This window comes from Loxodonta africana, chromosome 8 (genome assembly GCF_030014295.1).
Source record: "Loxodonta africana isolate mLoxAfr1 chromosome 8, mLoxAfr1.hap2, whole genome shotgun sequence".
Taxonomy (NCBI): domain Eukaryota; kingdom Metazoa; phylum Chordata; class Mammalia; order Proboscidea; family Elephantidae; genus Loxodonta; species Loxodonta africana.
The window spans coordinates 121,552,704-121,577,422 of NC_087349.1; the positions used below are offsets into that span (position 1 = coordinate 121,552,704).

Here is a 24,719-nt window from a genome sequence, read left to right on the forward strand (position 1 = left end):
TTGTGTTCACAGGTTTTCAGTGGCCCTTAAAGAATGCAATCCTAAAGATCTACATTTGATGGGAAACTATGGAGAATAACAATGTAATGGGCATCTTGACTATCCACCCCGTGTAGCTTCAAAACACTTACCCCAAGCTGTGGTCCTGACAGTACCTTACTATCAGGATGACAGTAGCTCTATCATTTCTGTGCTTAGGACAGGGCGAGAAGGACTTGTCATTTCAACGTAAAGATCAGATCAGCCCTCTTATTTTAAGCCACTTGTCTATGTCCTATACCAGTGACACCAAGTTGCTGATGGCAGTTTCATCTGAAAGTCTGTTGACATTATTTGAGAATCTGATACTTAATTATAATTCCCAGATTTTCCCCAAGAGTTGAGAATGGGTCTCTGTTCTGTCCTTTTGTCTGGGAACAGAGTAAAAACTAACAGACACGCTGCTATTGGCGTACAAACTGTGAATGATAGAAAGCTCTTCCACAGGAGGCATAATCTTAAAGCAATCATCGTGATATAACGTTTCAAAGAAAACTAGAATCTGTAGACTTCTCAAGGTAGAGAACATAAAAATACAGGCATCAAATTCCCAGAGCCACATATAAGAATGTTTTCCTCTCTTAAACCGCGTTTATATTCAAAGGAAATATAGCAGAGAGCAGGTTCAGTTTTCTGTGGTAAATATGGCAAGCACTGTTGGTTACCTACCTAACAATTATTCCTTCCACCCTTTCTTCCTTGCTGGCAGAGTCTGCCTGTGCTTCAGAGACTAAAACTGCCAGAAAATCCTCTTCCTAGTCTCCCTCACAGCTAGGGCATGGACATATAACACGGTCCTAGCTACTTTTTTTTTTTTTTTTTTTAGCTACAGGGCCTGCAAGAGCTGAAGCTGGTTAGAAGGCCTCTGGAAAAGGTTTTCTTCACTAACAGAGATATGCAAGGGAAGAAACTGCTGTTCTTCTACAGAGTATTTAGTTGTGCCTGCATGTGATCCCTGGAACTGCTGTAGCCATCTTGCCACCATGAGGAAAGGTTATCAGCAACTTGCTGAAAATGACAGAGAGAAATGCACGTGGATCCCTGATGGTCTCACTGAGCCCCTGTAGCAGCAATGAACAGCCTGCCTCGGGACTTATCTTCTTAATTCAGTAAGTCACCTTAGTTATACAATAAATACGCTTTGGTTTAAGCTGTGCTTGTCTAGATATTGTTACTTGAGGGCCACAGCATCCTAATAACCTCAGAACTATCTTGCTGTTCACTTCATGTTACTCAGATCAGGAAGTTAGGCCACGGCTACTTAGCTGACTCTTATCCTTGCCAGTGTCTCTACTTCCTTCTCTACTACTTCACTGATGTTTCTATCTTTCCTGTCTTTAACTAAGGAGCAAAGTCAATGTAATTATACTCACATGTATGCTTCTCAACAAAGGCTGTTTCTTCTGCAACTCTTCCATCATGGTCAATGGGAAGGTACTTTTTCTTTCTCCAGTATATTTTTCAGTTAGGTCTGTTTTTAACAGTATTACAGATGTGCCCATTTTGTAGCTTACAATTTCTTTCTTACTATTCAAACTGCAACTGAATACTTAAAATCACAACTGGTCTAGAATTTCCAAAAAGAAAAGGCTAAAGTTAAGATAAAGATTTGCTTTTATAGAGGTGTGTACACATAGATGAATAAATGCAGCTGACTGATGCCATCTTGAATGATGACTAATTGTTCCATCCTTTTACAATAAAAGGAAAACAAAATCTTAATCTCAGTTTAAAAACAAGCAAAAGACAAGGACACAATGAATTACAGACAGGTGAGATCAAAACTCTCCCTCAGAGTTTTAAGAGACCACGTATGTTTCTTGCATGCTACGATTAAAGGGATAAGGATCCTACTATGACTTTTTGTGTTTATTCACAGATGGAAAGGAAAAGTCAATAATGCAGCAAAATGAAAACGTACTCAAACCAGCCATGTAAACATATTTGACATTTAATTTATTGGCGGGGCGGCGGGGGGGGAACTTCTTTTGGAGAACAAAAAGACCTCAAACCCTGAAAAACTGCAAACGCTTTTCATTCACATAGCTTATTTTACTGTTTTTTCCTTACTACAAAGGCAAGCTCACTAAAGTTTTTTTTTCTTTACAGACACATAGACCAATGGAGAACAGAATTGAGAATCCAGACATAAATCCATCCACGTATGAAAAGTTGATATTTGACAAAGGCCCAAAGTCAGTTAAATGGGAAAAAGTAGTCTTTTTAACAAATGGTGCTGGCATAACTGGATATCCATCTGTAAAAAAATGAAACAAGACCATTCCTCACACCATGCACAAAAACTTACTCAAAATAGATCAAAGACATAAATATAAGATCTAAAACAATAAAGATCACAAAAGAAAAATAGAGAACACTAGAAGCCCTAATACATGGTATAAACAGTATATAAAATATTACTAATTATGCACAAACACCAGAAAGGAAACAAGATAACCAGGAGCTCCTAAAAATCAAACACCTATGCTCATCCAAAGACTTCACCAAAAGAGCAAAAAGACTACCTACAGACTGGAAAAAAGTTTTTAGCAACGACATTTCCAATCAGCATCTTATCTCTAAAATCTGCATGATACTGCAAAAACTCAGGAACAAAAAGACAAATAATCCAACTAAAAAATGGGCAAAGGATATGAACAGGTACTTTACTAAAGGAGACATTCAGGCAGCTAACAGATACATGAAGAAATGCTCACGATCATTAGCCATTAGAGAAATGCAAATCAAAACTACAATGAGATTCCATCTCACTCCAACAAGGCTGGCATTAATCCAAAAAACACAAAATAATAAATGGTGGAGAGGTTGTGGAGAGACTGGAACGCTTATACACTGCTGGTGGGAATGTCAATTGGTACCACCACTTTGGAAATCAATTTGGTGCTTTTTTTTAAAAGCTAGAAATAGGACTACCATATGATCCAGCAATCCCATTCCTTGGAATATATCCTAGAGAAATAAGAGCCTTTACACGAACAGATACATGCACACCCATGTTCACTGCAGCACTGTTTACAACAGCAAAAAGATGGAAGCAACCAAGGTGCCCATCAATGGATGAATGGATAAATAATTTATGGTATATTCACATAATGGAATACTACGCATTGATAAAGAACAGTGATGAATCTGTGAAAAATTCATAACATGGAGGAATGTGGAAGGCATTATGCTGAGTGAAATCAGTCAGCTGCAAAAGGACAAATATTGTATAAGACCACTATTATAAGAACTCGGAAAATAGTTTAAACAGAGAAGAAAATATTCTTTGATGGTTATTAGAGTGGGGAGGGAGGGGTATTCACTAATTAGATAATAGACAAGATCTAATTTAGGTGAAGGGAAAGACAACACACAATACAGGAGAGGGCAGCACCACTGGACTAAACCAAAACCAAAGAAGTTTCCTGAATAAACTGAATGGTTTGCAGGCCAGTGTAGCAGGGGTGGGGGTCTGGGGACCGTGGTTTCAGGGGACGTCTAAGTCAACTGGCATAATAAAAGCTATTAAGAAAACATTCTGCATCCCACTTTGGAGAGTGGCATCTGGGGTCTTCAATGCTAGCACGTGGCCATCTAAGATACATCAATTGGTCTCAACCAACCTGGAGCAAAGGAGAATAAAGAACACCAAAAACCCAAGGTAATTATGAGCCCAAGAGAGAGAAAGGGCCACATAAACCAGAGACTACATCAACCTGAGACCAGAAGAACTAGATGGTGCCCGGCTACAACCGATGACTGCCCTGACAAGGAACACAGCACAGAACTCTTGAGGCAGCAGAAGAGCAGTGGAATGCAGATCTCAAATTCTCATAAAAAGACCAGACTTAATGGTCTGACTGAGACTAAAAAGACCCCGGAGGTCATGGTCCCCAGATCTTCTGTTAGCCCAAGACAGGAACCATTCCCAAAGCCAACTCTTCAGACATGGATTGGACTGGAATATGGGATAGAAAATGATACTGATGAGGAGTGAGCTTCTTTGATCAAGTAGACATGAGACTATGTGGACAGCTGCTGTCTGGATGGGAGATGAGAGGGCAGAGGGGGTCAGAAGCTGGCCGAATGCACACAAAAATAGAGAGTGGAAAGAAGGAGCGTGCTGTCTCATTAGGGGGAGAGCAGCTAGCAGTATGTAGCAAGGTGTATATAAATTTTTGTATGAGAGGCTGACTTGATTTGTAAACTTCCACTTAAAGCACAATAAAAAAAATTTTAAATAAAAATATTTTTTAAGTCAAAATTACAAGGTTTTCTGAAAATCAAATATTAGAAAAAGTTCTCCAGAGAACACTGACACAAAGGCTTAAAAAAATAACCCATTATGAACCAAAACTACCAATACTTTAAAAAAGTAAATAGAAGATAACTCAGGCAAATTGTTGCGATGATCAAATTACTTTTAACCTGCAGTATATGCTACCTTATCGTTTCAAACCATGGTCTCATTGTTTTTGGGCCTTTGCATATGATGCTCCCTTAATAGAGGATTACCCTTCTCACCTCACTTTTATGTGGCTGATTAATAAAGCATGACTAGCACTTGTGAACCAAAACCTATTAAAATTAAAAATGATGGCCTAATAAAAATCTCAAGATTATTAGTTTCTCATTTTAAAAGCCCTGTTTAAAAAATTCAAAACTTAATTTGTTATATTATTTGATTGTATTATGTCATTTTTAACACCCAAAAAAAAAAGATAAGGTACCAATTTATATCTAACAAGAATTAAGCAATTTCATAGGAAAACAAAATTATAATGATTATTAAATTCTTCTTAAGTCCAAATTCACTATTCATCTTTAAAAATATAAAGGAGTCTTGAGACCAAAAAGTTTCAGAACTATTGTTCTGTGTAATAGGTTATTTACTGCAGCACTGTTGTAATTGCTTGAGATTGGAAACACCTACATGTCCATCAGTAACAACTGGTAAAAATAATCATGACACATCCAAACACTGAAATACTAGCAGTAGTTAAAAAAAAAAAAAAAGGAGGAACAATTAGGCAAGAAAATAAAATAAAAAGGCATTCGGATTGGGAAGGAAAAAATAAAATTATCTCTATCTGAGATGACATGATCTTGTATACAGAAAATTCTAAGACATCCACTAAACAAAACTATATGAAGTAATAAATGAGTTCAGTAAAGCTGAGTGATAAAAGATCAATATATAATAATCAGCTCTATTTCTATATATTGCCATGAACAATATGTAAATGAGATTAAGAAAACAATTCTAACTGCAGTAGCATCAAAAAAAAACCTTAGGAATAATTTAACAAAAGAGTACCAAGCTTATACTCTGAAAATGATAACACATTGTGGAAAGAAATTAAAGACCTAGATAAATGGAAAGACATGTCACATTCATGCATCAGAACACATAACTTTGCTAAAATGGTAAAACTCTACAAACTGATCTACAGATTCAACATAATTCCATCAAAATTCCAGCTAGCTTCTTAGTAGCTGACCCTAAAATTTACTGGAAATTCAAGGGACCCAGAATAGCAAACAATCTTGATTAAGAAGACCAAAGGTGGAGGACTCACACACACCAATTTTAAAACGCCCTACCAAAGCTATAGTAATCAAGTCTCTGTGGTACTGGCATAATGACAGACACGTGAATAATGAAACAGAACTGAAAGTCCAGAAGTAAACCCTTGCATTTGCCATTCAATAGGGAAAACATAGTTTTTGAACAAACGGTGCTTGAACTACTGGATATCCACATGCAAAAGAATGAAGTTGGAGCCCTTCCTCATACCATATACAAAAATCAACTCAAAAGGGATCAAAAACCCAAATGCAAAAGCAAAAACTATAAAACTCTTAGAAGAAAACATAGGCATAAATCTTTGAGCTCTTAAATTAGACAAAGATTTCTTAGACATGACACCAAAAGCATAAACAACAACAACAACAAAAATATGTAGACTGGTGGTCTCAACCCACCTGTATCAAAGGAGAATGAAGAACACCAAGGTCACACGATAACTATGGGCCCAAGAGCCAGAAAGGGCCACAGGAACCAGAGACTTACATCATCCTGAGACCAGAAGAACTAGTTGGTGCCTGGCCACAACTGATGACTGCCCTGACAGGGAGCACAACAGACAACCCCTGAGGGAGCAGGAGATCTGTGGGATACAGACCCCAAATTCTCATAAACAGACCATACTTAATGGTCTGACTGAGACTAGAGGAATCCCGGCGGTCATGGTCCCCAAACCTTCTGTTGGCCCAGGACAGGAACCATTCCTGAAGACAACTCATCAGACATGGAAGGGACTGGACAGTGGGTAGGAGAGAGATGCTGATGAAGAGTGAGCTATTTGTAGCAGGTGGACACTTGAGACTGTGTTGGCATCTCCTGTCTGGAGGTGGGATGGGAGGGTAGAGAGGGTTGGAAGCTGGCAAAATTGTCACGAAAGGAAAGACTGGAAGGGCCGACTCATTAGGGGGAGAGAAAGTGGGAGTATGGAGTAAGGTGTATATAAACTTATATGTGACAGACTGACTTGATTTGTAAACGTTCACTTGAAGCTCAATAAAAATTAAAAAAAAAAATATGTAGACTGGACGTCATCCAAATTAAAAACTTTTATGCTTCCAACACTGTGAATACAATTAATGCCACTGAATCATATACCTAAATATGGTTCAAATAGCAAATTCTGTGATATATATTTTTACCACAATAAAGAAAGAAAAACTTTTCTGCTTCAAAGGATATCATCAAAAAGTGAAAAGACAACTCACAGAAATTGGAGAAGGCACTTGCAAATCATATTATCTGATAATATATCTAGAATACGTAAAGATCTCAAAACTCAATACAAATGGCCCAATTTAAAAACGGGCAAAGGATCTTCTCCGAAGATATACAAATGGCCAAAAAGCGCATGAAAAGATGCTCCACATCAATAGCCATCAAAGAAATTCAAATCAATACACAATGAGATACCACTTCACACCTAAAAAACAGATAATAACAAGTGTCATCAAGGATTTGGAGAAACCGGAGCCCTCATACACTGTTGGTGGGAATGTAAAATGGTGCAGCCACTTGGAAAACAGTTTGGCGGTTCCTCAAGGAGTTAAACAGAGTTACCATATACATACATACGGTAACTCCATTGCCAGCGAGTCGATTCCGACTCATAGCAACCCTATAGGACAGAGAAGAACTGCCCCATAGAGTTTCCAAGGAGTACCTGGTGGATCTGAACTGCCAACCTTTAGGTTAGCAGCTGCAGCACTTAACCACTGTGCCATCAGGGTTTCCATACTAAAGAGAACTGGAAATGAAACCCCACTCCACCGTGGCTCCCCCTCTTCATTCACCTTCCTTGCAAGCCATGGTCTCTATCCGCAGCCTGCTCCAAGCCTGCCACCCTTTGGTGCCAGATCTTTGCGCGTGCGCAGGCCAGGACCTTGGCACATGTGCAGATCTTGAGAATCATGTGCTTACCTGACCTTGAACATGGGCATCACAGGAGGGGAAGATCCTCTCCGGCACACAGCACCACCCAAGCCCCTCTGCAAAGCGAGAAGTCCTACGATGCCGACTTCCTATGAAAAGTGACTCAGCGCCCAGATCTCCAAATTTGGGCATGAGAGGGCTGAGTGTGTAGGATTTCCGGTGCCAATTCCTACCTCCTAGGCACTCAAGGACATTAAAGGTCCCCGATCCCCAGGGATGGGGAACACATGGTCTTTCATTCGGTAGGCCCCACGTTGTTCCTTGTCTGCACGGATGATAAATTACCACCGTTCCCTTTGCAACTGGCATCCCCGTCTTATTTTGATCAGCTAATAGGACAGGCCCCCATGCGTATGTCAGTGTGTCGTACTGTGGGGGCTCGCATGTTGCTGTGATGCTAGAATCTATGCCACCGGTATTCAGATACCAGCAGGATCACCCATGGAGGACAGGTTTCAGCTGAGCTTCCAGACTAAGACAGACTAGGAAGAAGGACCCAACAGTCTACTTTTGAAAAGAATCAGCCAGTGAAAATCTTATGAATAGCTGTGGGACATTGTCGGATATAGCACCGGAAGATGAGCCCCAGGTTGGAAGGCACTCGAAAGACAACTGGGGAAAAGCCGCCTTCTCAAATGACAGTCAACCTTAATGACATGGTTGGAGTCAAGTTTTTGGAACCTTCATTTGCTGATGTGGCACAACTCAAAACGAGAAGGAACAGTTGCAAACAACCATTAATAATCGGAATGTGAAAGGTACAAAGTATGAATCCAGGAAAATTGGAAACTGTCAAAAATGAAATGGAACACATAAACATCGATATCCTAGGCATTAGTGAGCTGAAATGGACTGGTACTGGCCGTTTTCAATCAGACGATCATATAGTCTACTAAGCCGGGAACAACAACTTGAAGAGGAATGGCATTGCAGTCATCGTCAAAAAGAACATTTCATGATCCATCCTGAAGTACAATGCTGTCAGTGAGAGGATAGTATTCATACGCCTACAAGGAAGACCTGTTAATATGACTATTATTCCAATTTAAGTACCGACCACTAAGGTCAAAGATGAAGAAATTGAAGATTTTTACCAGCTTCTGCAATCTAAAATTGATCGAACATGCAATCAGGGTACATTGATAACTACTGGTGATTGGAAAGTGAAAGTTGGAAACAAACAAGAAGGATCAGTAGTTGGAAAATAGCGCCTTCATCAAACGATGCCAGAGATACGATGACAGAATTTTGCAAGACCAAAGACTTCTTCATTGCAAATACCTTTTTTCATCAACATAAACAGCGATCACACACATGGACCTCGCCAGGTGGAACACACAGGAATCAAATTGGCTACATCTGTGGAAAGAGACTATGGAAAAGCTCAATATCATCAGTCAGAACAAGGCCAGGGGCCAACTGTGGAACAGACCATCAACGCTCCCATACAAGTTCAAGTTGAAACTAAAAAAAATTAGAACAAGTCCACGAGAGTCAAAGTACAACCTTGAGTATATCTCACCTGAATTTAGAGACCATCTCAAGAATAGATTTGACACGATGAAAACTAATGAACGAAGACCAGACGAGGTGTGGAATGACATCAAGGACATCATACACGAAGAAAGCAAGAGGTCGTTAAAAAGACAGGAAAGAAAGAAAAGACCAAAATGGATGTCAGAAAAGACTCTGAAACTTGCTATTGAATGTCAAAGCTAAACCAAAAGGAAGAAATGATGAAGTAAAAGAGCTGAACAGAAGATTTCAGAGGGTAGCTCAAGAAGACAAAGTAAAGTATTATAATGACATGTGCAAAGAGCTGGAGACGGACAACCAAAAGGGAAGAAGAGGCTCGGCATTTCTCAAGCTCAAAGATCTGACGAAAAACCTCAAGCCTCGAGTTGCAATAGTGAAGGATTCTATTGGGAAAATATTAAACGAGGCAGGAAGCATCAAAAGAAGATGGAAGGAATACACAAAGTCATTATACCAAAAAGAACTGGTTGACATTTAAGCATTTCAAGAGGTAGCATATTATAATAAGGAACCTACGGTACTGAAGGAAGAAGTTCAAGCTGCACTGAAGGCACTGGCAAAAAACACCCATGAGATGTTTCAACAAACGGATGCAGCGCTTGAAGTGTTCACTGGTTTATGCCAAGAAATTTGGAAGACAGCTACCTCGCCAACCAACTGGAAGAGATCCGTATTTACGCCTATTCCTGAGAAAGGTGATCCACTTGAATGCAGAAATTACTGGACAATACCATTGATGTCACACACCAGCAAAATTTTGCTGAAGATCATTCAAAAGCAGCTGTTATGGACTGAACTGTGTCCCCCACAAATATCTGTCAACTTAGTTGGGCCATGAGTCCCAGTATTGTGTGATTATCCACCATTTTGTGTGATTTACCTATGTGTTGTAAATTCCATCACTATGATGAAATGAGATGGGGTAGTGGCAGTTATATTGATGAGATATACAAGATAAGACAGTGTCTAAAGCCAATCTCTTTGAGATATAAAAGAGAGAAGTGAAGTAGCACTTAAACCAGTTACTGTTGACTCCAACTTGTATAAGGGAATTTTAAAACCTGAGGTACCTGAGAAAATCTGAAATGGCCATTTTGAGGTTTGGTTAAGACTCCTCTGTGGCTAGTTCCATCTTCACCCTAGCAACAGCCATTCTCTGTGCAGACAGAATCACAAAACTAAGAAATGTCTGGTAATGATGACGTAACTACACTGGGATTCCTTTGAGTAATGATGACATAACTACCCTGCAACCTCCTCCTCACCCGTCACATACCCTTATGATTACCACACCATAACCAATTTAATAAAAACATGTATATCATTTTAAGCCAATTGCCTTAGGAGTTTTGTTACAGGAAATCTTGTCTTACAAGTTCCCACTACAGGAAGTCCTACCTTAAAATGATCTACTACCAGTACAGTAATGCCTTTTGATGATCTAAGCCTGTAATTACCAATCAAGTAATGTCTTTCAATGATCTAAGTTTATAAACACCAATTAAGCACTTTACCTTATGTCCTTTGTTTTCCCCTTATAAAACTTAGTTGGGCCATGAGTCCCAGTATTGTGTGATTATCCACCATTTTGTGTGATTTACCTATGTGTTGTAAATTCCATCACTATGATGAAATGAGATGGGGTAGTGGCAGTTATATTGATGAGATATACAAGATAAGACAGTGTCTAAAGCCAATCTCTTTGAGATATAAAAGAGAGAAGTGAAGTAGCACTTAAACCAGTTACTGTTGACTCCAACTTGTATAAGGGAATTTTAAGTCGCCATATTGGGTTACTGGGTTCTGCTGCGTGGAATTCAGTCTATCTCTGGCTTGAGCTGTCTCTTCATTTTCAATAAATCTCTCAATTTTACATTAAGAAAAAAGAAAGAGAAGCGAGCAGAGAGACAGGGAGACCTAATGCCACCAAGAAAGCAGTGCCAGGAGCTGAGCGCATCCTGCGGACCTCAGGATCCTGAGCTGAGATGCTCCCAGACCAAGGGAGGCTGACGCAACACAATGACCTTCTGTGAGAGCCAACAGAGAGGCAAAGCCTTCCCCTGGAGCTGACACCCTGAATTTGGACTCGTAGCCTACTCGACGGTGAGAATAAACTTCTCCTTGTTAAAGCCATTCACTTGTGGTATTTCTGTTATAGCAGCACTAGAACACCAAGACAGGGACTGCAGTTGTGTGTCAACAGGATGCTGCCAGAAATTCAGGCCAGATTCAGAGGAGGAAGCGGAACAAGGGATGTCATTGTTGATGTCAGATGGATCCTGGCTGAAAGCAGACAATACCAGAAGGATGTTTACCTGTGTTTTATTGGCTATGTAAAGGCATGTGACTGCATGGATCATAACAAATCATGGATAACATTGCAAAAGAATTGGACTTCCAGAATATTTAATTGTGCTCACGAGGAACCTGTACATAGATCAAGAGGCAGTTGTCCAGACAGAACAAGGGGATACTGCATGGTTTAAAGTCAGGGACGGTGTGCGTCAGGGTTGTATCCTTTCACCATACCTATTCAATCTGTATGCTAAGCAAATAATCCAAGAAGCTGGACTACATGAACAAGACTGGGGAAATCACACTTGGAGGAAGACTCATTAATGACCTGTGTTATGCAGGTGACACAACCTTGCTTGCTGAAAGTGAAGAGGACTTGAAGCACTTATTGATGAACGTCAAAGACTACAATATTTGGTATGGATTACACTTCAACATAAAGAAAACAAAAATCCTCAAAGCTGGACCAATAAGCAATATCATGATAAACAAAGAAGAGATTCAATTTGTCAAGGATTTCATTTTACCTGGATCCACAATCCACAACCATGGAAGCAGCAGTCAAGAAATCAAAAGACGCATTGCACTGGGCAAATAAATCTGCTGCAAAGGACCTCTTTAAAGTGTTGAGAAGCAAAGTTATCACCTTGAAGATTAAGGTGTGCCTGACCCAAGCCATGGTATTTTTAATCGCATCACACGCATGCCAAAGTTGGACAATGAATAAAGAAGACTGAAAAAGAATTAATGCCTTTGAATTGTGGCGCTGTTGATGAATATTGAATATACCATGGACTGTCAAAAGAACAAACAAATCTGTCTTGGAGGAAGTACAACCAGAATGCTCCTTAGAAGAAAGGATGGTGAGACTGCATCTTACATACTTTGGACATGTTGTCAGGAGAGGTTAGTCCCTGGAGGACATTATGCTTGGCAAATTACAGCAACAGCGGAAAAGAGGAAGACTCTCAAAAGAGATGGATTGACACAGTGGCTGCAACAATGGTCTCAAGCATAACACGGATTGTGAGGCTGGTGCAGGACTGGACAGTGTTTCGTTCTGTGGTGCAGAGGGTCACTATGAGTCAGGACCGACTTGATGGCACCTAACAATGACAGCAGGACAGGACAAGAACCCAGGGGATTTGGTTACAAAAACATAGGTCCACACAAACACCTGGACATAAATGTTCATAACAGCATTATATCTAATAGCTAAAAAGTAGAAACAACTCATATGTTCATCAACGGACAGATACACAAAATGTGGCACATCCACACAATGGAATATAGTTCAGTACAGAGAGAAAGAAGTGCTAATACGTGATGAACGTTGAACACATTACGCTAAGTGAAAGAAGGCAGATACACAGGACCACATACCGTACGACTCGATTTATATGAAATGTCTACAATAAGCAAATATATACAGACATAAAGTAGAAAGTATGTATTACTTTTAAATTAAATTACTTTTAAAAATGACTATGCTATTCATGTATTTATATGGTATGTCTTTCTTCATCCTAAAATTCATCGAAAATATTTTTTAAAGTGCTCAAAAGCAGAAAAAGCATGTTATGGTTCAAGAAGAACAGACCTAGAATTTACTACAGCCAGGAAAAACTCGTATCAAATTCAAAGGCAGAAAATAGGTCTGTCTGGGTTGAGTGATCAAAATTCCCTTCAAATTAAATTCTGGCCTTCTTTGAAGTGGAAATTGCTACTAATAATTAAATTTTAATTAACTTAAAGTTTAAAATAATTAAACTTCATTAATAAAATGATTAATATTTTGCAAAATATGTACATATTTTATAAAGGCAATCCTCAACGTAAAGCTGATATTCACTAGACTTTATATCTCAGTAAATTTTAAACTAGATGGAAAAAACACTTCAAGTATTTCTAAACAGCATTTACTTTATAGGGTTTTATAGAGCCATTTTGTAAGCTTTCGTAAGACTCGTGCCCATAAACCAAACCCACTGCCATGGAGTCTATTCCAACTCACAGCGACCCTACAAGACAGAACAGAACTGCCTCCATAGTTTCCAAGGAGCACCTGGCAGATTTGAACTGCTGACCTCTTGGTTAGCAGCTCCAGCACTTAATCACTACACCACCAGGGTTTCCATGTAAGACTCATAGAAGACTCAGAAAAAATAATTTCCACAGCTCTATTTCTCCCCCTTCCACATCCCTTCTAACTTCTTGAATTCAGTCAGAATCGACTCAATGGCCAATGGCTTTGGGTTTTAGTTTAAGGCTTAGAAGAGGCAAAGTTAAATATTTATTTTTCTGAAGGCTATGATTATCAAGAAAGAGATAAATAAGGACAATAAAACTAAGCTTTTAAACCACTTTTCTCAGAATTTACCAAAGGATTTAATTTGAACAGAAAAACATTTCCACTTGTTTGCTGATGCCAAGCACTTTATTATGAAACTTTGGGGCTGTTGTTGTTTGTTTGTTTTCTCCCTCCCCCCATGTAAAATTATAATACTAACAAAGGAAAAGGAAATTTAGCTCAACAAGGCAAATTCAGGATTCTGGCCAGAGAACATTTTTCAGTGAAAAACACAACAGAAATATAAATAATGAGTATAATTTCTTTAGCGAACAAAGTAAAATACATGGCTGCATGTGTAAGTAAGAATAATTTTGCCTCAAGAGCACACTGAGATAGATGAATGTAACTGACCCAAGAGCACACTGAGATAGATGAATGTAACTGACCCAGGTTGTCACCTTATACTTGACAGAGTATGGCAGGAATTAAGAACGTCTCTTCGGTGTTCTAACAGACGAATAATGTGAACATGGCAGGAAACACGGCAGCTTTGCAGGTCAAAAGGTGCCATTTTAAAAAAAGCAAAATACACTTAGTGAACGCTAAGTAATTTGGCATTTCATAGTTTGCTTGCCTTAATGACTGACTTATTAGACTTTTACAAGCACCTCACGGAGGAAATGACTCCTTTGAGTTGTGGCGTTGGCGAAGAATATTAAGAACGAAAAAACCTGTCTTGGAAGAAGTACAACCAGAATGCTACTTAGAAGCAAGTATGGCGAGACTACATCTCAGATACTTTGGACATTTTATCAGGAGGGCTCGGTCCCGGAGAAGGACATCAAGCTTCCTAATGACTCACAATGACTCTATACAACAGAGAACTGCCCAATAGTTTCTAAAGAGCGCCTTCGTGGATTCGAACTGCCGACCGTTTGGTTAGCAGCCGTACCACCTAACCACTACTCCACCAGTGTTTCCTGGTAAATTTCGGGGCCAGCGCCAAAGAGGAAGACTCTCAACACGATGGATTGACACAGTGGCTGCAATAATGGGCTCAAGCGTAACAACTGTGAGGACGGCGCAGGACCAGGTGGTGCTTCGTTCTGTCGTACACGGGGTCACTGAGTCGGAACCGACTCTAACAACAACTTACCCAGAGCAGTGTGTCACTTTATCGTTTCTCAGCAAGTACGTGTAAGTACAAAACTGACCGCTCGTGGAGCTTAAAGTTTACGAACTCTGCTCTGGACCATTTAACTACTATGTACACTACTGGGAAAGAATTTCTTGGACTATTACTGCGTTTTTACAGTTTCCTTGTTGTATTTCCGAAAAGGTGAAGTGCAGCCAGTAAACGGTAGGGAAAAAAAAAAAGCGAGCCCTGTTCTACGCAGTGATTTTATCTCAACCACTGGGTGGGGCGACATTAAAAACGGAACTGGTCCAAGCCCGTGAGTAAGGGATGCCCTGGTGCCGGGCTCCCCCCTGCCCAGTTGCTGCAAGCCCCCTCAAGATTCCGACTCCGGACACTGTCAAGCCCCTCCCGGTCCCCGGGATAAAGCCCAGCCCCCCGCCCGGCCTTCCCCGCCGCCCCTCGGTCTCCCCGCCGGCCCTTCCCGGTGCCCCAGGTGAAGACCGCCCCGCAGGCAAGGGGGGCGGGGAGGAGGGACACCCGTGACTCACCGCCCGGGCCCGCGGCCAGGCCGCGCCGCCCCCCAGCCCCGGCCCCCCGACCCGGGCTTCGGCGCCGCCCACAGGCGCCAGCCCCCCCTCGCGGGAGTCCCAGCGCCGAGCGCGCACTGACCTGAGACGCGGGCACCAGGCGGGGCGGCCGCTGCGGCGGAGCGAGGGGAGGCGGTGCGGGGACTCCGCGGGCGCGCCCTTTCCCACACGGCAGCGAGGGGGGCGCGAGCATGCGCGCCGGGGCCCTGCGCGGGGGGAGGGCGGGGGGGCGGGGGGCGGGGGCGGGGGCGGGGCGCGCGAGGGGGCGGGGGCGGGGCGGGGGCGGGCGAGGGGGCGGGGGCGGGGCGGGGGCGGGCGAGGGGGCGGGCGCGCGGCCCCCAGAGCGGCGCGCGCCCCCGCCCTGACATGCCCTGCCGTCGTCCCCCCCGGCAGGCCGGCGAGGGGAGGAGACAGCCAGCAGGGCAGGAAGCTGCGGCTTCAAAAGGCCGCCCGAGCCGGGCCCTTCCTCCCTGTGTCCGCTGTCTCGGGTCGCCTTCCTCCCCGGCCGCACGCATCTCTCGTCCCCGACGCCCCTGCCCGCCGCCATGTACCGCTGCTTGGGCGAAGCGCTGCTGCTGGCCCGGGCCGGGCCCGCCGCCCTCAGCCCGGCGGCAGCCGAGTCGGCCGCGCTGCTGGGCCGGGCCCGCGGGCAGCCTACCGCCGCCCCGCAGCCCGGGCTCGCGCCGCCCGCCCGGCGACACTACAGCGAGGCGGCTGCCGATCGCGAGGACGACCCCAACTTCTTCAAGATGGTGGAGGGCTTCTTCGACCGCGGCGCCAGCATCGTGGAGGACAAGCTGGTGGAGGACCTCAGGACCCGGGAGAGCGAGGAGCAGAAGCGGAACCGGGTGCGCGGCATCCTGCGGATCATCAAGCCCTGCAACCATGTGCTGAGCGTTTCCTTCCCCATCCGGCGCGACGACGGCTCCTGGGAAGTCATCGAGGGCTACCGGGCCCAGCACAGCCAGCACCGCACGCCCTGCAAGGGAGGTGAGCGCCCGGGGAGCTTCCCCTCCCCACCGCGCTCTCGGCCTTCTGCCTGCCCCGGGGCCACTCGACCCGGCCCCCTCCGCCCTGGGCCTTCTGCCTGCCCTGGGGCCACTCGGCCCGGCCCCCTCCGCTCTCGGCCTTCTGCCTGCCCTGGGGCCACTCGACCCGGCCCCCTCCGCCCTGGGCCTTCTGCCTGCCCTGGGGCCACTCGACCCGGCCCCCTCCGCCTTGGGCCTTCTGCCTGCCCTGGGGCCACTCGGCCCGGCCCCCTCCGCTCTCGGCCTTCTGCCTGCCCTGGGGCCACTCGACCCGGCCCCCTCCGCCCTCGGCCTTCTGCCTGCCCTGGGGCCACTCGGCCCGGCCCCCTCCACTCTCGACCTTCTGCCTGCCCTGGGGCCACTCGGCCCGGTCCCCTCCGCCCTCGGCCTTCTGCCTGCCCTGGGGCCACTCGGCCAGGCCCCCTCCGCCCTGGGCCTTCTCCCTGCCCCGGGGCCACTCGGCCCGGCCCCCTCCGCTCTCGGCCTTCTGCCTGCCCTGGGGCCACTCTGCCTGGCCCCGAGCTCTCCGCCCTCAGCCTTCTGCCTGCCCTGGGGCGACTTGGCCCGGCCCCGGTCCCCTCCGCCCTCGGCCTTCTGCCTGCCCTGGGGCCACTCGGCCCGGCCCCCTCCGCTCTCGGCCTTCTGCCTGCCCTGGGGCCACTCGGCCCGGCCCCGGTCCTCTCCGCCCTCGGCCTTCTGCCTGCCCTGGGGCCACTCGGCCCGGTCCCTTCCACCGGGGGCCACTCGGCCCGGCCCGGAGCCCTCCCCCCTGGGGCCACTCGGCCCGGCCCCGGTCCCCTCCGCCCTCGGCCTTCTGCCTGCCCTGGGGCCACTCGGCCCAGCCCCCTCCGCTCTCGGCCTTCTGCCTGCCCTGGGGCCACTCGGCCCGGCCCCGGTCCCCTCCGCCCTCGGCCTTCTGCCTGCCCTGGGGCCACTCGGCCCGGCCCCGAGCTTTGCCCTTCTGCCCTCCCCGCCCACGGTCAGCCCGGCGCCGGCGGATCCTCCTGCCGTCCCCTTTTTCCCTGAGGGAGATCAGTCTCTGGCTGAAGGGCGATTTTCCCAGCGCGTAGTTGACCCTGACTCCTTCCCCCCGGAGATCGGGAAGGCCCTGCATATTTAGATGCTGTCTGCAGAGTAGTCCCAGCCCCGCTGCCTGCCGTCCTTGTCTGTGTGTCACACAGGGTGGGGTCTTGCCGAAATGATCTTCTCAACAAGGGCAGGACCGGCCCATCTGCAAGTTTTCGTGGGCACTCCAATGCAGAATGTGAAATTATTTTCTGATTTTTTAAAATTGTCATTAGAGAACAGTAAAAGCATACAGAAGCAAAGAAAGTTTATTGCCTTTTAGATTTGAAATCTAGACAGTTTTATTAACCAAACGAGTTTACTAATTACATGTTAATCTTTTAAATTATTTTTCCACCCGGACAGCTTTATTTAATTAAGACAAAAAGGTAATAATACAGGCACAGTGTAACATCTATGACGAACACCGGGCGCCTCAGGGTAAATCTTAAAGGTGTAGACTGCAGGATAGTCCGCCAACCAATGGAATGAAATAGCCATGGGGGTGTGTGCTGCTGCTGGCTAGCACCGAATCTGAGATTCAAGAAGAAAAGAAAGGAGCCCTGGGGGCCCAGTGATTAAGAGCTTGGCTACTACCCAAAAGGTTGGCAGTTCGAATCCACCAGCCACTCCTTGGAAACCCTATGGGGCAGTTCTGCTCTGTCTTGTAAGGTCACAATGAGTCGGAATCGACCTGAGGGCAACTGGTTTGGTTTGGTTAAGGAGCCCTGAGAGAGCTCCTGTGGTGCAGAGGTGAAAGAGCTCAGCTAACAGAAAGGTGGGCAGTTTGAACTGCATCTCTGTGGGAGAAAGATGTGGCGGTCGGTTTCCGTAAAGATTACAGCCTTGGAGACACTATAGGGTAGACACTATAGGGAGACACTATAGCTGTGGGTCGGAATAAAGGCAGTGGGTTTGGTTTTTTTTGTTTTGTTTTGTTTTAAGGAGCCCTGAGGAGTCCTGGTGGAACAGTGATTATGCGCTCAGCTGCTAAATGAAAGGTCAGCGGTTCCAACCCACCAGCCTCTCCTCAGAAAATATGTGGCAGCCTGCTTCCGCGAAGAGTGCAGCCTTGGAAATCCTATAGGGCAGTTCTACTCTGTCGTCTTGGGTCGCCGGAGGGCAACAGATTTTTTGGTTTAAGGATCTCTGGTGGTGCAATGGTTAAGTGCTAGGCTGTTAACCGAAATCCACCCAGTAGCTCCAAGGGAGAAAGGCCTGGCATCTGCTCCCATAAAGATTACAACCTAAGAAATCCTATGGAGCAGTTCTACTCTGTCGCATGGGGTCATTATGAGCCAAATCGAACTCAACAGCACATAACAAAAACAACAAAGTTATCCTGTATTTTAAAATTTTGAATGTTTGTGGAATTGGCTTCTATAGTCAGATTGCTTTCTTTGAGCAAATAAAAGCATTTCTCACACCCCCCCCCAAATAAATTGCATAGCAAGTCATTTTTAAAGGTGTTTGAAGGTAACCTAAAATAGAAAAGGCCAGAATATGTTTTTCTCTTGTTAAAAGCAAGTGTAGAATAAAGGTCAAAACTCCAAGAAAGTAAGACCCAGGGAGGTGAAGAGTCTTGCCTGAAACGACTTGGCCAATAAGCACAAAGGACATTGGACTAGACCCTTCATCTCCTTAGGTCTGGTCCAGTGTTCTTTCCACTCTGCGAGCTGAAGGCCAACGATAATTTTTAGAAACCCTGTCTTTTACCAGAAAAACTCGAGTTTGCCCGGTGTTCCCAGCTGGGGAACAAAGGTTGCTTTAGACAATTTTCTAATTTACTTCTATTTGCTAAATTTGCATTGACCCCATCCACTTCCATTCTGTGACTTATCTTCGGAGCTTAGTTTTCTTTCAGCTCTCTCGTTTCCTCTTCAAAAACCAGGGTTTGAAACACTTTGACCTGTAATTTCCCTTCCAGCTCTTAAAATATATAAAATGACTCACACGTGATAGCATTGCCTCCCTTCTTTAAACAAGAATCCAAGTTCAGACTCCCGAGAGAAGCAAATAAGGATGTTGGAAAAACAGGCAAAGAGTAGCAAATATTGCACCATTTTATAAAAGTGGACATTAAGTTTATTTTACTGTTTCATTGGCAGCATTTTCCAGTCCCTTAAATGATATAATACACATCAACCAGTATATTCATTTTTATATGGCTCGATTTGATTTCCTTGAGGTTCTTTATACACTTCTGTTCTTTTATGTCAATTCCGACAAAAAATTCCTGTCTGTGTAGTCACTGCTTCAGAAACTCACTAAAACAACGAAAGTTTAAAGTTTGTTATTCTTCCTGTTGCCACAGCAGCTTTAATACCAACATATTGAACCTAGCAACAAATTGCATCAGCCACGCCAAAGCTCTGTTACTGTAGCGTTTGCTGATACTAGTGTGAGATACAGTTCTCTGTTCTATTTTTTCCATTGACCAAAAGGCATGCTACAGAAAGCACTCCTAAGTCCCAGCATAAAGATACAGAGAACCTGAATGGTAGCAAATAAATTGTAGAAAGCATTGCAAGATAATATAATATGAAGGGAAATTGGCCTCTATAAAGTGATAAATGTATTATGTTAAGTAATTTGGAAGACTGTGGAGAGACTAGGCTTGGGAGGGATTATATAGCTAAAAAAAAATTGTAGGTTCCTTAAAATAAAATAATAAGTAGTGTACAGTATGCTGAGTAGATGATCAGCAAAATGTGGGTACTGTAGATTTTCGTGCTTTGCTTTTCAAGACACTCCAAGATCTCCCTACCTGTTTATCACCCTCACCTGATTTACAATATGCATCCGAACAGGGACTTCTGTTCAGTGGGGTATTTCCCCCACTTAAACATTTAAAGCTTTTCTTGATTTGCCAGAAAATTGTTAACCTCCTCAGAAATACAGAATATATTACATGACTGAGGTAAAAAGTATTTTGGGTAATCCCTATAAACTTCATCAAGTCTTTCACTCTCAAGCATACTTTATTGCGCTCTTGGCCCAACATACTCAGAACTGCCTCCTCTTCCAACCCAGTTTGCAAAAAGCCTCTTTGGCACCTTATCATCCTTTTTCTAACCTTCAGCTTCCTGGATCTACGTTTTCCTCAAGAGTGACCTTGTTGTTAGGTGCCATCGAGTCAGTTCCGACTCAGAGTGACTGTGTGTACAACAGAACGAAGCACAGCCCTGTCCTGCACCATCTTCACAATCGTCGTGCTTGAGCCCATTGTTGTAGTCACTGTGTCAATCCATCCCATTGAGGGTCTTCCGCTTTTTCACTGAACGTCTGGTTTGCCAAGCATGATATTCTCCTCCAGGGACTGATCCCTCCTGATATGCATCCAGAGTATCTGAGACAAAGTCTTGCCATCCTCACTTCTAAGGAGCATTTTGACTGTACTTCTTCCAGGACAGGTTTGTTCGTTCTTCTGGCAGTCCATGGTATATTCAGTATTCTTCACCAACACCGTAATTCAGAGGCATCAATTCTTCGGTCCTCCTTCCTCATTGCCCGACTTTCACATGCATGAAGCGATTGAAAACACCATGGCTTGGGTCACCTTAGTCCTTAAAGTGACATTTTTGCTTTTTAACACTTTAAAGAGATCTTTTGCTGCAGATTTGCCCAGTGCAATGCGTCTTTTGCTTTCTTGACTGCTGCTTTGGTGAGTGTTGATTTTGGATCCAAGTAAAATTCTTAGCAACTTCAATCTTATTGATCCAGTTGTGAGGATTTTTGTTTTATGTTGAGGTGTAATCCATAGTGAAGGCTGTAGCCTTTGATCTTCATCAGTAAATGCTTCAAGTCCTCTTCACTTTCAGCAAGCAAGATTGTGTCATCTCCATAAAGCAGGTTGTTAATGAGTCTTCCCCAATCCTGATGCCCGGTTCTTCTACCTTACGTGTGAGTTTTCTGAAGCAAGATTCTCAAGGTTGAAGCAGAGCAATAATCTGATTGCAGTCTATGTAAGGGAAACTGGTGGTTGACACACACTTTATTCCAAGTAAACATTTAACAGTACATCTTGTTTTTGGGCTCCTCTCTTCTCATTTAGGAGACCTGGTGGTTCAGTGGTTAAATCGCTCAGCTGCTAACTAAAGCTCAGTGGTTTGAACCCACCAGCCACTCTGCAGGAGAAAGATGTGACAGTCTGCTTCCGTAAAGATTTACAGTCTTAGGGCTGTACAGACACAGGAAACCCGGGGTGGGAAGGGGGAGTGTGCTGTCAGCTGAGCTATAGGCTTTAGAAATGTTTTCAGCAAAGATGAACATCATCGGAATAGGCAACTGCTTTGAGAATACTTGTTCATGGGTTCTGGTATACTTAAAAACATCACTCAGTGATTGTTCCTGCCTGAAACCATTCTACCGCTTACCTTTTTAGAAGGAAGTGTATCATTTAAAAATCAGTTTAGAAGAAAAGTACAGATTGATAATTGCAAGTCATTAAAGTAGGAGTCAGTTTATTTTCTCTTCCAGCATGTTCTCACTCCCCATTGTCTTGGTATTAAAACTCTTAAGTCAATGTCGAACTTTCTGAAATTACCATCTTTCAGATCTAGTCCATGGTCTATAAATGGAATCCTCTAATACATTAACCCTAAATCCTTTAGTTACAAGTATCAGTACCCCCCCCCCAAAAAAAACCCTGTGTTAACCCAGTGACTTGTTTTGTTGTTGTTGTTTTTGATAATAATGTGTTTTGGTGAAGGTTTACACAGCAGTTTAGGTTCCCATCCAGCAGTTTATGCAAGTTGTTGGGTGACATTGGTTACGTCCTTCACAATGCATGAGCACTCTCATTATTTCTGTTCTGTTGATCCCGTTCCCGTTAATCTGGTGTCCCAGCTCTCTTACATTCTCATTTTTGTTCTAAAGTAATTTTTGACCATTTTGTCTCATCTAGTTGATTTTTTTAAGGAGCATAATACTTACGGGCGATATTATTTTCTTGAGCCAATTTGTTTTTTGGCTGCAGCGTGTCCTCGGGTTAATTTCCGTTCAAGATTTGAAGAGTTTCTTAGGACAGTAGTGTCAGGGAATCCTCCAGTCTCAACCAGTATAATAGGTGTGAGTTTTTTGTTTTGTTTTTTAGGAATTTGAGATTCTGTTCCATGCTTTCTTCTGTTATATCAGGGCCCATCTATTGTGGCCCCGATTAGAGCTGTTGGTAGTGGTGGCCAGGCACCATCAAGTTCTTCTGATCTCAGGGTAGACGAGGCCATGGTTTTTGTAGACTATTCATCCCGTAGACTAGTTTTGTCTTTGCATGTTTGGTTTCCTTTCTCTCTTGCTCCAGGTGAGTAGAAACCAATAGTTATGTTTTAGGTAGCCACTGGAAAGTTTTTAAGACCCAGGTCACTAATCACCAAACTAGGATGTAGAGCATAACTTTATGAACTATATTATGCCAATTGGCTGAGTTGTCTTACAAGACTATTGCCCTAATCCTTCAAACACAGAAATCCAATTCTGAGAGGTATTTGGTTATGTCTAAGAAGTATCTGTAACTGCGTCCCCTCTGTGCTTTATTATAGGTATGAATATGTGTGCATACAGTCACATAGATTTATATACCTATACACACAGACATAAATACTTATACACATGTATGCCTACATGTATACCCACACATATATTTTTTGGCTATTTTTGCTGTTGTTTCAAAATTATATATGCTGTACCAATTACCAACAAGTCCTTTTTTCTTGGGTATTTTTAGTGACATCGTTTACTTTCATCAAGCTGTGTCCACTTCACCGTATATCACCAAAAATAACAAATGTCTGCTATCTAGAGAGCAAATCCCCTCCCTCGATCCCTGGTAACCACTAATGAACATTAGTTTCTGTATTTTTATTTGTTCATGTCATTTCATAAGAGTGAAAATATACAATTACTTTTGTGATTGAGTATTTCGCTCAACGTAACATCCTCCAGGTTCATCCACGTGCAGTGACTTGTTTTTAAAAGTTCAAATGCGAAAAAGAAGGCGATAGGTGGTCTTTGTGCTTGTCTTCTGGAGACAATGCTGAGAGGGCAGGGGACTGAGGACGAAGCCTCTGATTAGACTGGACATGGACTGGAGAAATCTCCCTTGGTCTCTGAGGTGCATTTTTGTGGTCAATGGTAGTGCTTTGGAGAAGACTGCAGAAAGCACTGATTTTGTTGTTCCAACTCATGGCGACAGTCCCCTTAAGCAGAGTAGAACGACTCTGTAGGGTTTTCAAAGCTGTGACCTTTTGGAAACGTATCACCAGGCCTTAATTCCAAGGCTCCTCTTGGTGGGTTTGAGCCACTAACCTTCTCATTAGTAGGCCAGGGCTTAATCATTTGCGCCACCCAGGGTTCCTGCAGAAAGCACTGATGCCATTTTAAAATGACATCCTCTGTTTTCACTAGAAAAAAAACACACCGAGTCTGAAAGGTGTCTGACATATATCTGCTGTGCAGAGTTAACGGCCATGAAAACTTGGGTAACTATGAATTAACCCACATGTTCTGATTTTTTTTTTTTTATTAAAGTGTGGGTGTGTGTCTGCATTTGCTGCCACAGATAAAATACAGCCATTGTCGGTTAAATTAAAAGTTGATTTGGAAGATAGGTAACTTGTATGTCTTCTACCCCTTAGCCTTTATCCCTGAGGTTGATTTTTATTTTCTTTTAATACTTGTTAGTGAAATATGGAACTGTGTTGCCATTAGGAAGTCCTTTTTATTTCATGGAAGCCAAATGACTCTTTCACCCCTAAGTATACTTGGGAATGAAGACCCACCATGATGGTAGAGACTCGTACATCAGATTGTCACTTAGTCTTCCTGTCACTTGTGTGTGAATCCATCTAGCAAGTTTGCCTTGGCAGTAAAAACCCCATGTGGAAAAAGAGAAGCACTTACTGCTCACTCATTATGCAAAGTACACTGCAAGAATTGGAGCGTCAGTAATTGGAGGGTAAGCATGGTGTTTATTGAACGCCAGTAAAACCAGCAGTTTTTAAGTTTTAAGTATAAGAAATAAAAATTGAGCGTGTACTTTCTGCCTTACAGTGGGAAGAAACTGGCTTTAGTACTGTCGATGATAATTTAGGTTCTGTAGGAAAATCATTTTTATCCACTTAATGTTAAAAATACTGAGGGTTCCACCTGGACCCAAGGAAGATTAAAATATTAGCTGTGGGCATGAAATTCCTGGGCTCTAGCCTCAGACATGAGACTTCTC

General features: G+C 43.6%; 2 protein-coding genes across 10 annotated transcripts in view; one reads left to right on the forward strand and one right to left on the reverse strand.

Annotated features, from left to right (window-relative positions):
- SHLD2 (shieldin complex subunit 2) overlaps positions 1 to 15,588 on the reverse strand; it is a 141,378-nt gene extending 125,790 nt beyond the window's left edge. For 8 of the 9 annotated variants that reach the window (XR_010322797.1, XM_064290296.1, XM_064290294.1 and 5 more), the window contains exon 1: positions 15,490 to 15,588. The gene's annotated coding sequence lies outside the window, so the exon portion shown is untranslated. The remainder of the gene's footprint in view (positions 1 to 15,489) is intronic. The other variant, XM_064290295.1, reaches the window with a different exon arrangement.
- A 349-nt stretch (positions 15,589 to 15,937) lies between these two features.
- Positions 15,938 to 24,719, forward strand: part of GLUD1 (glutamate dehydrogenase 1) — a 45,881-nt gene continuing 37,099 nt past the window's right edge. The window contains exon 1 of the mRNA XM_003418601.3: positions 15,938 to 16,397. Coding sequence (XP_003418649.1) covers positions 15,953 to 16,397 — 445 coding nt within the window. The 5' untranslated portion in view covers positions 15,938 to 15,952. The remainder of the gene's footprint in view (positions 16,398 to 24,719) is intronic.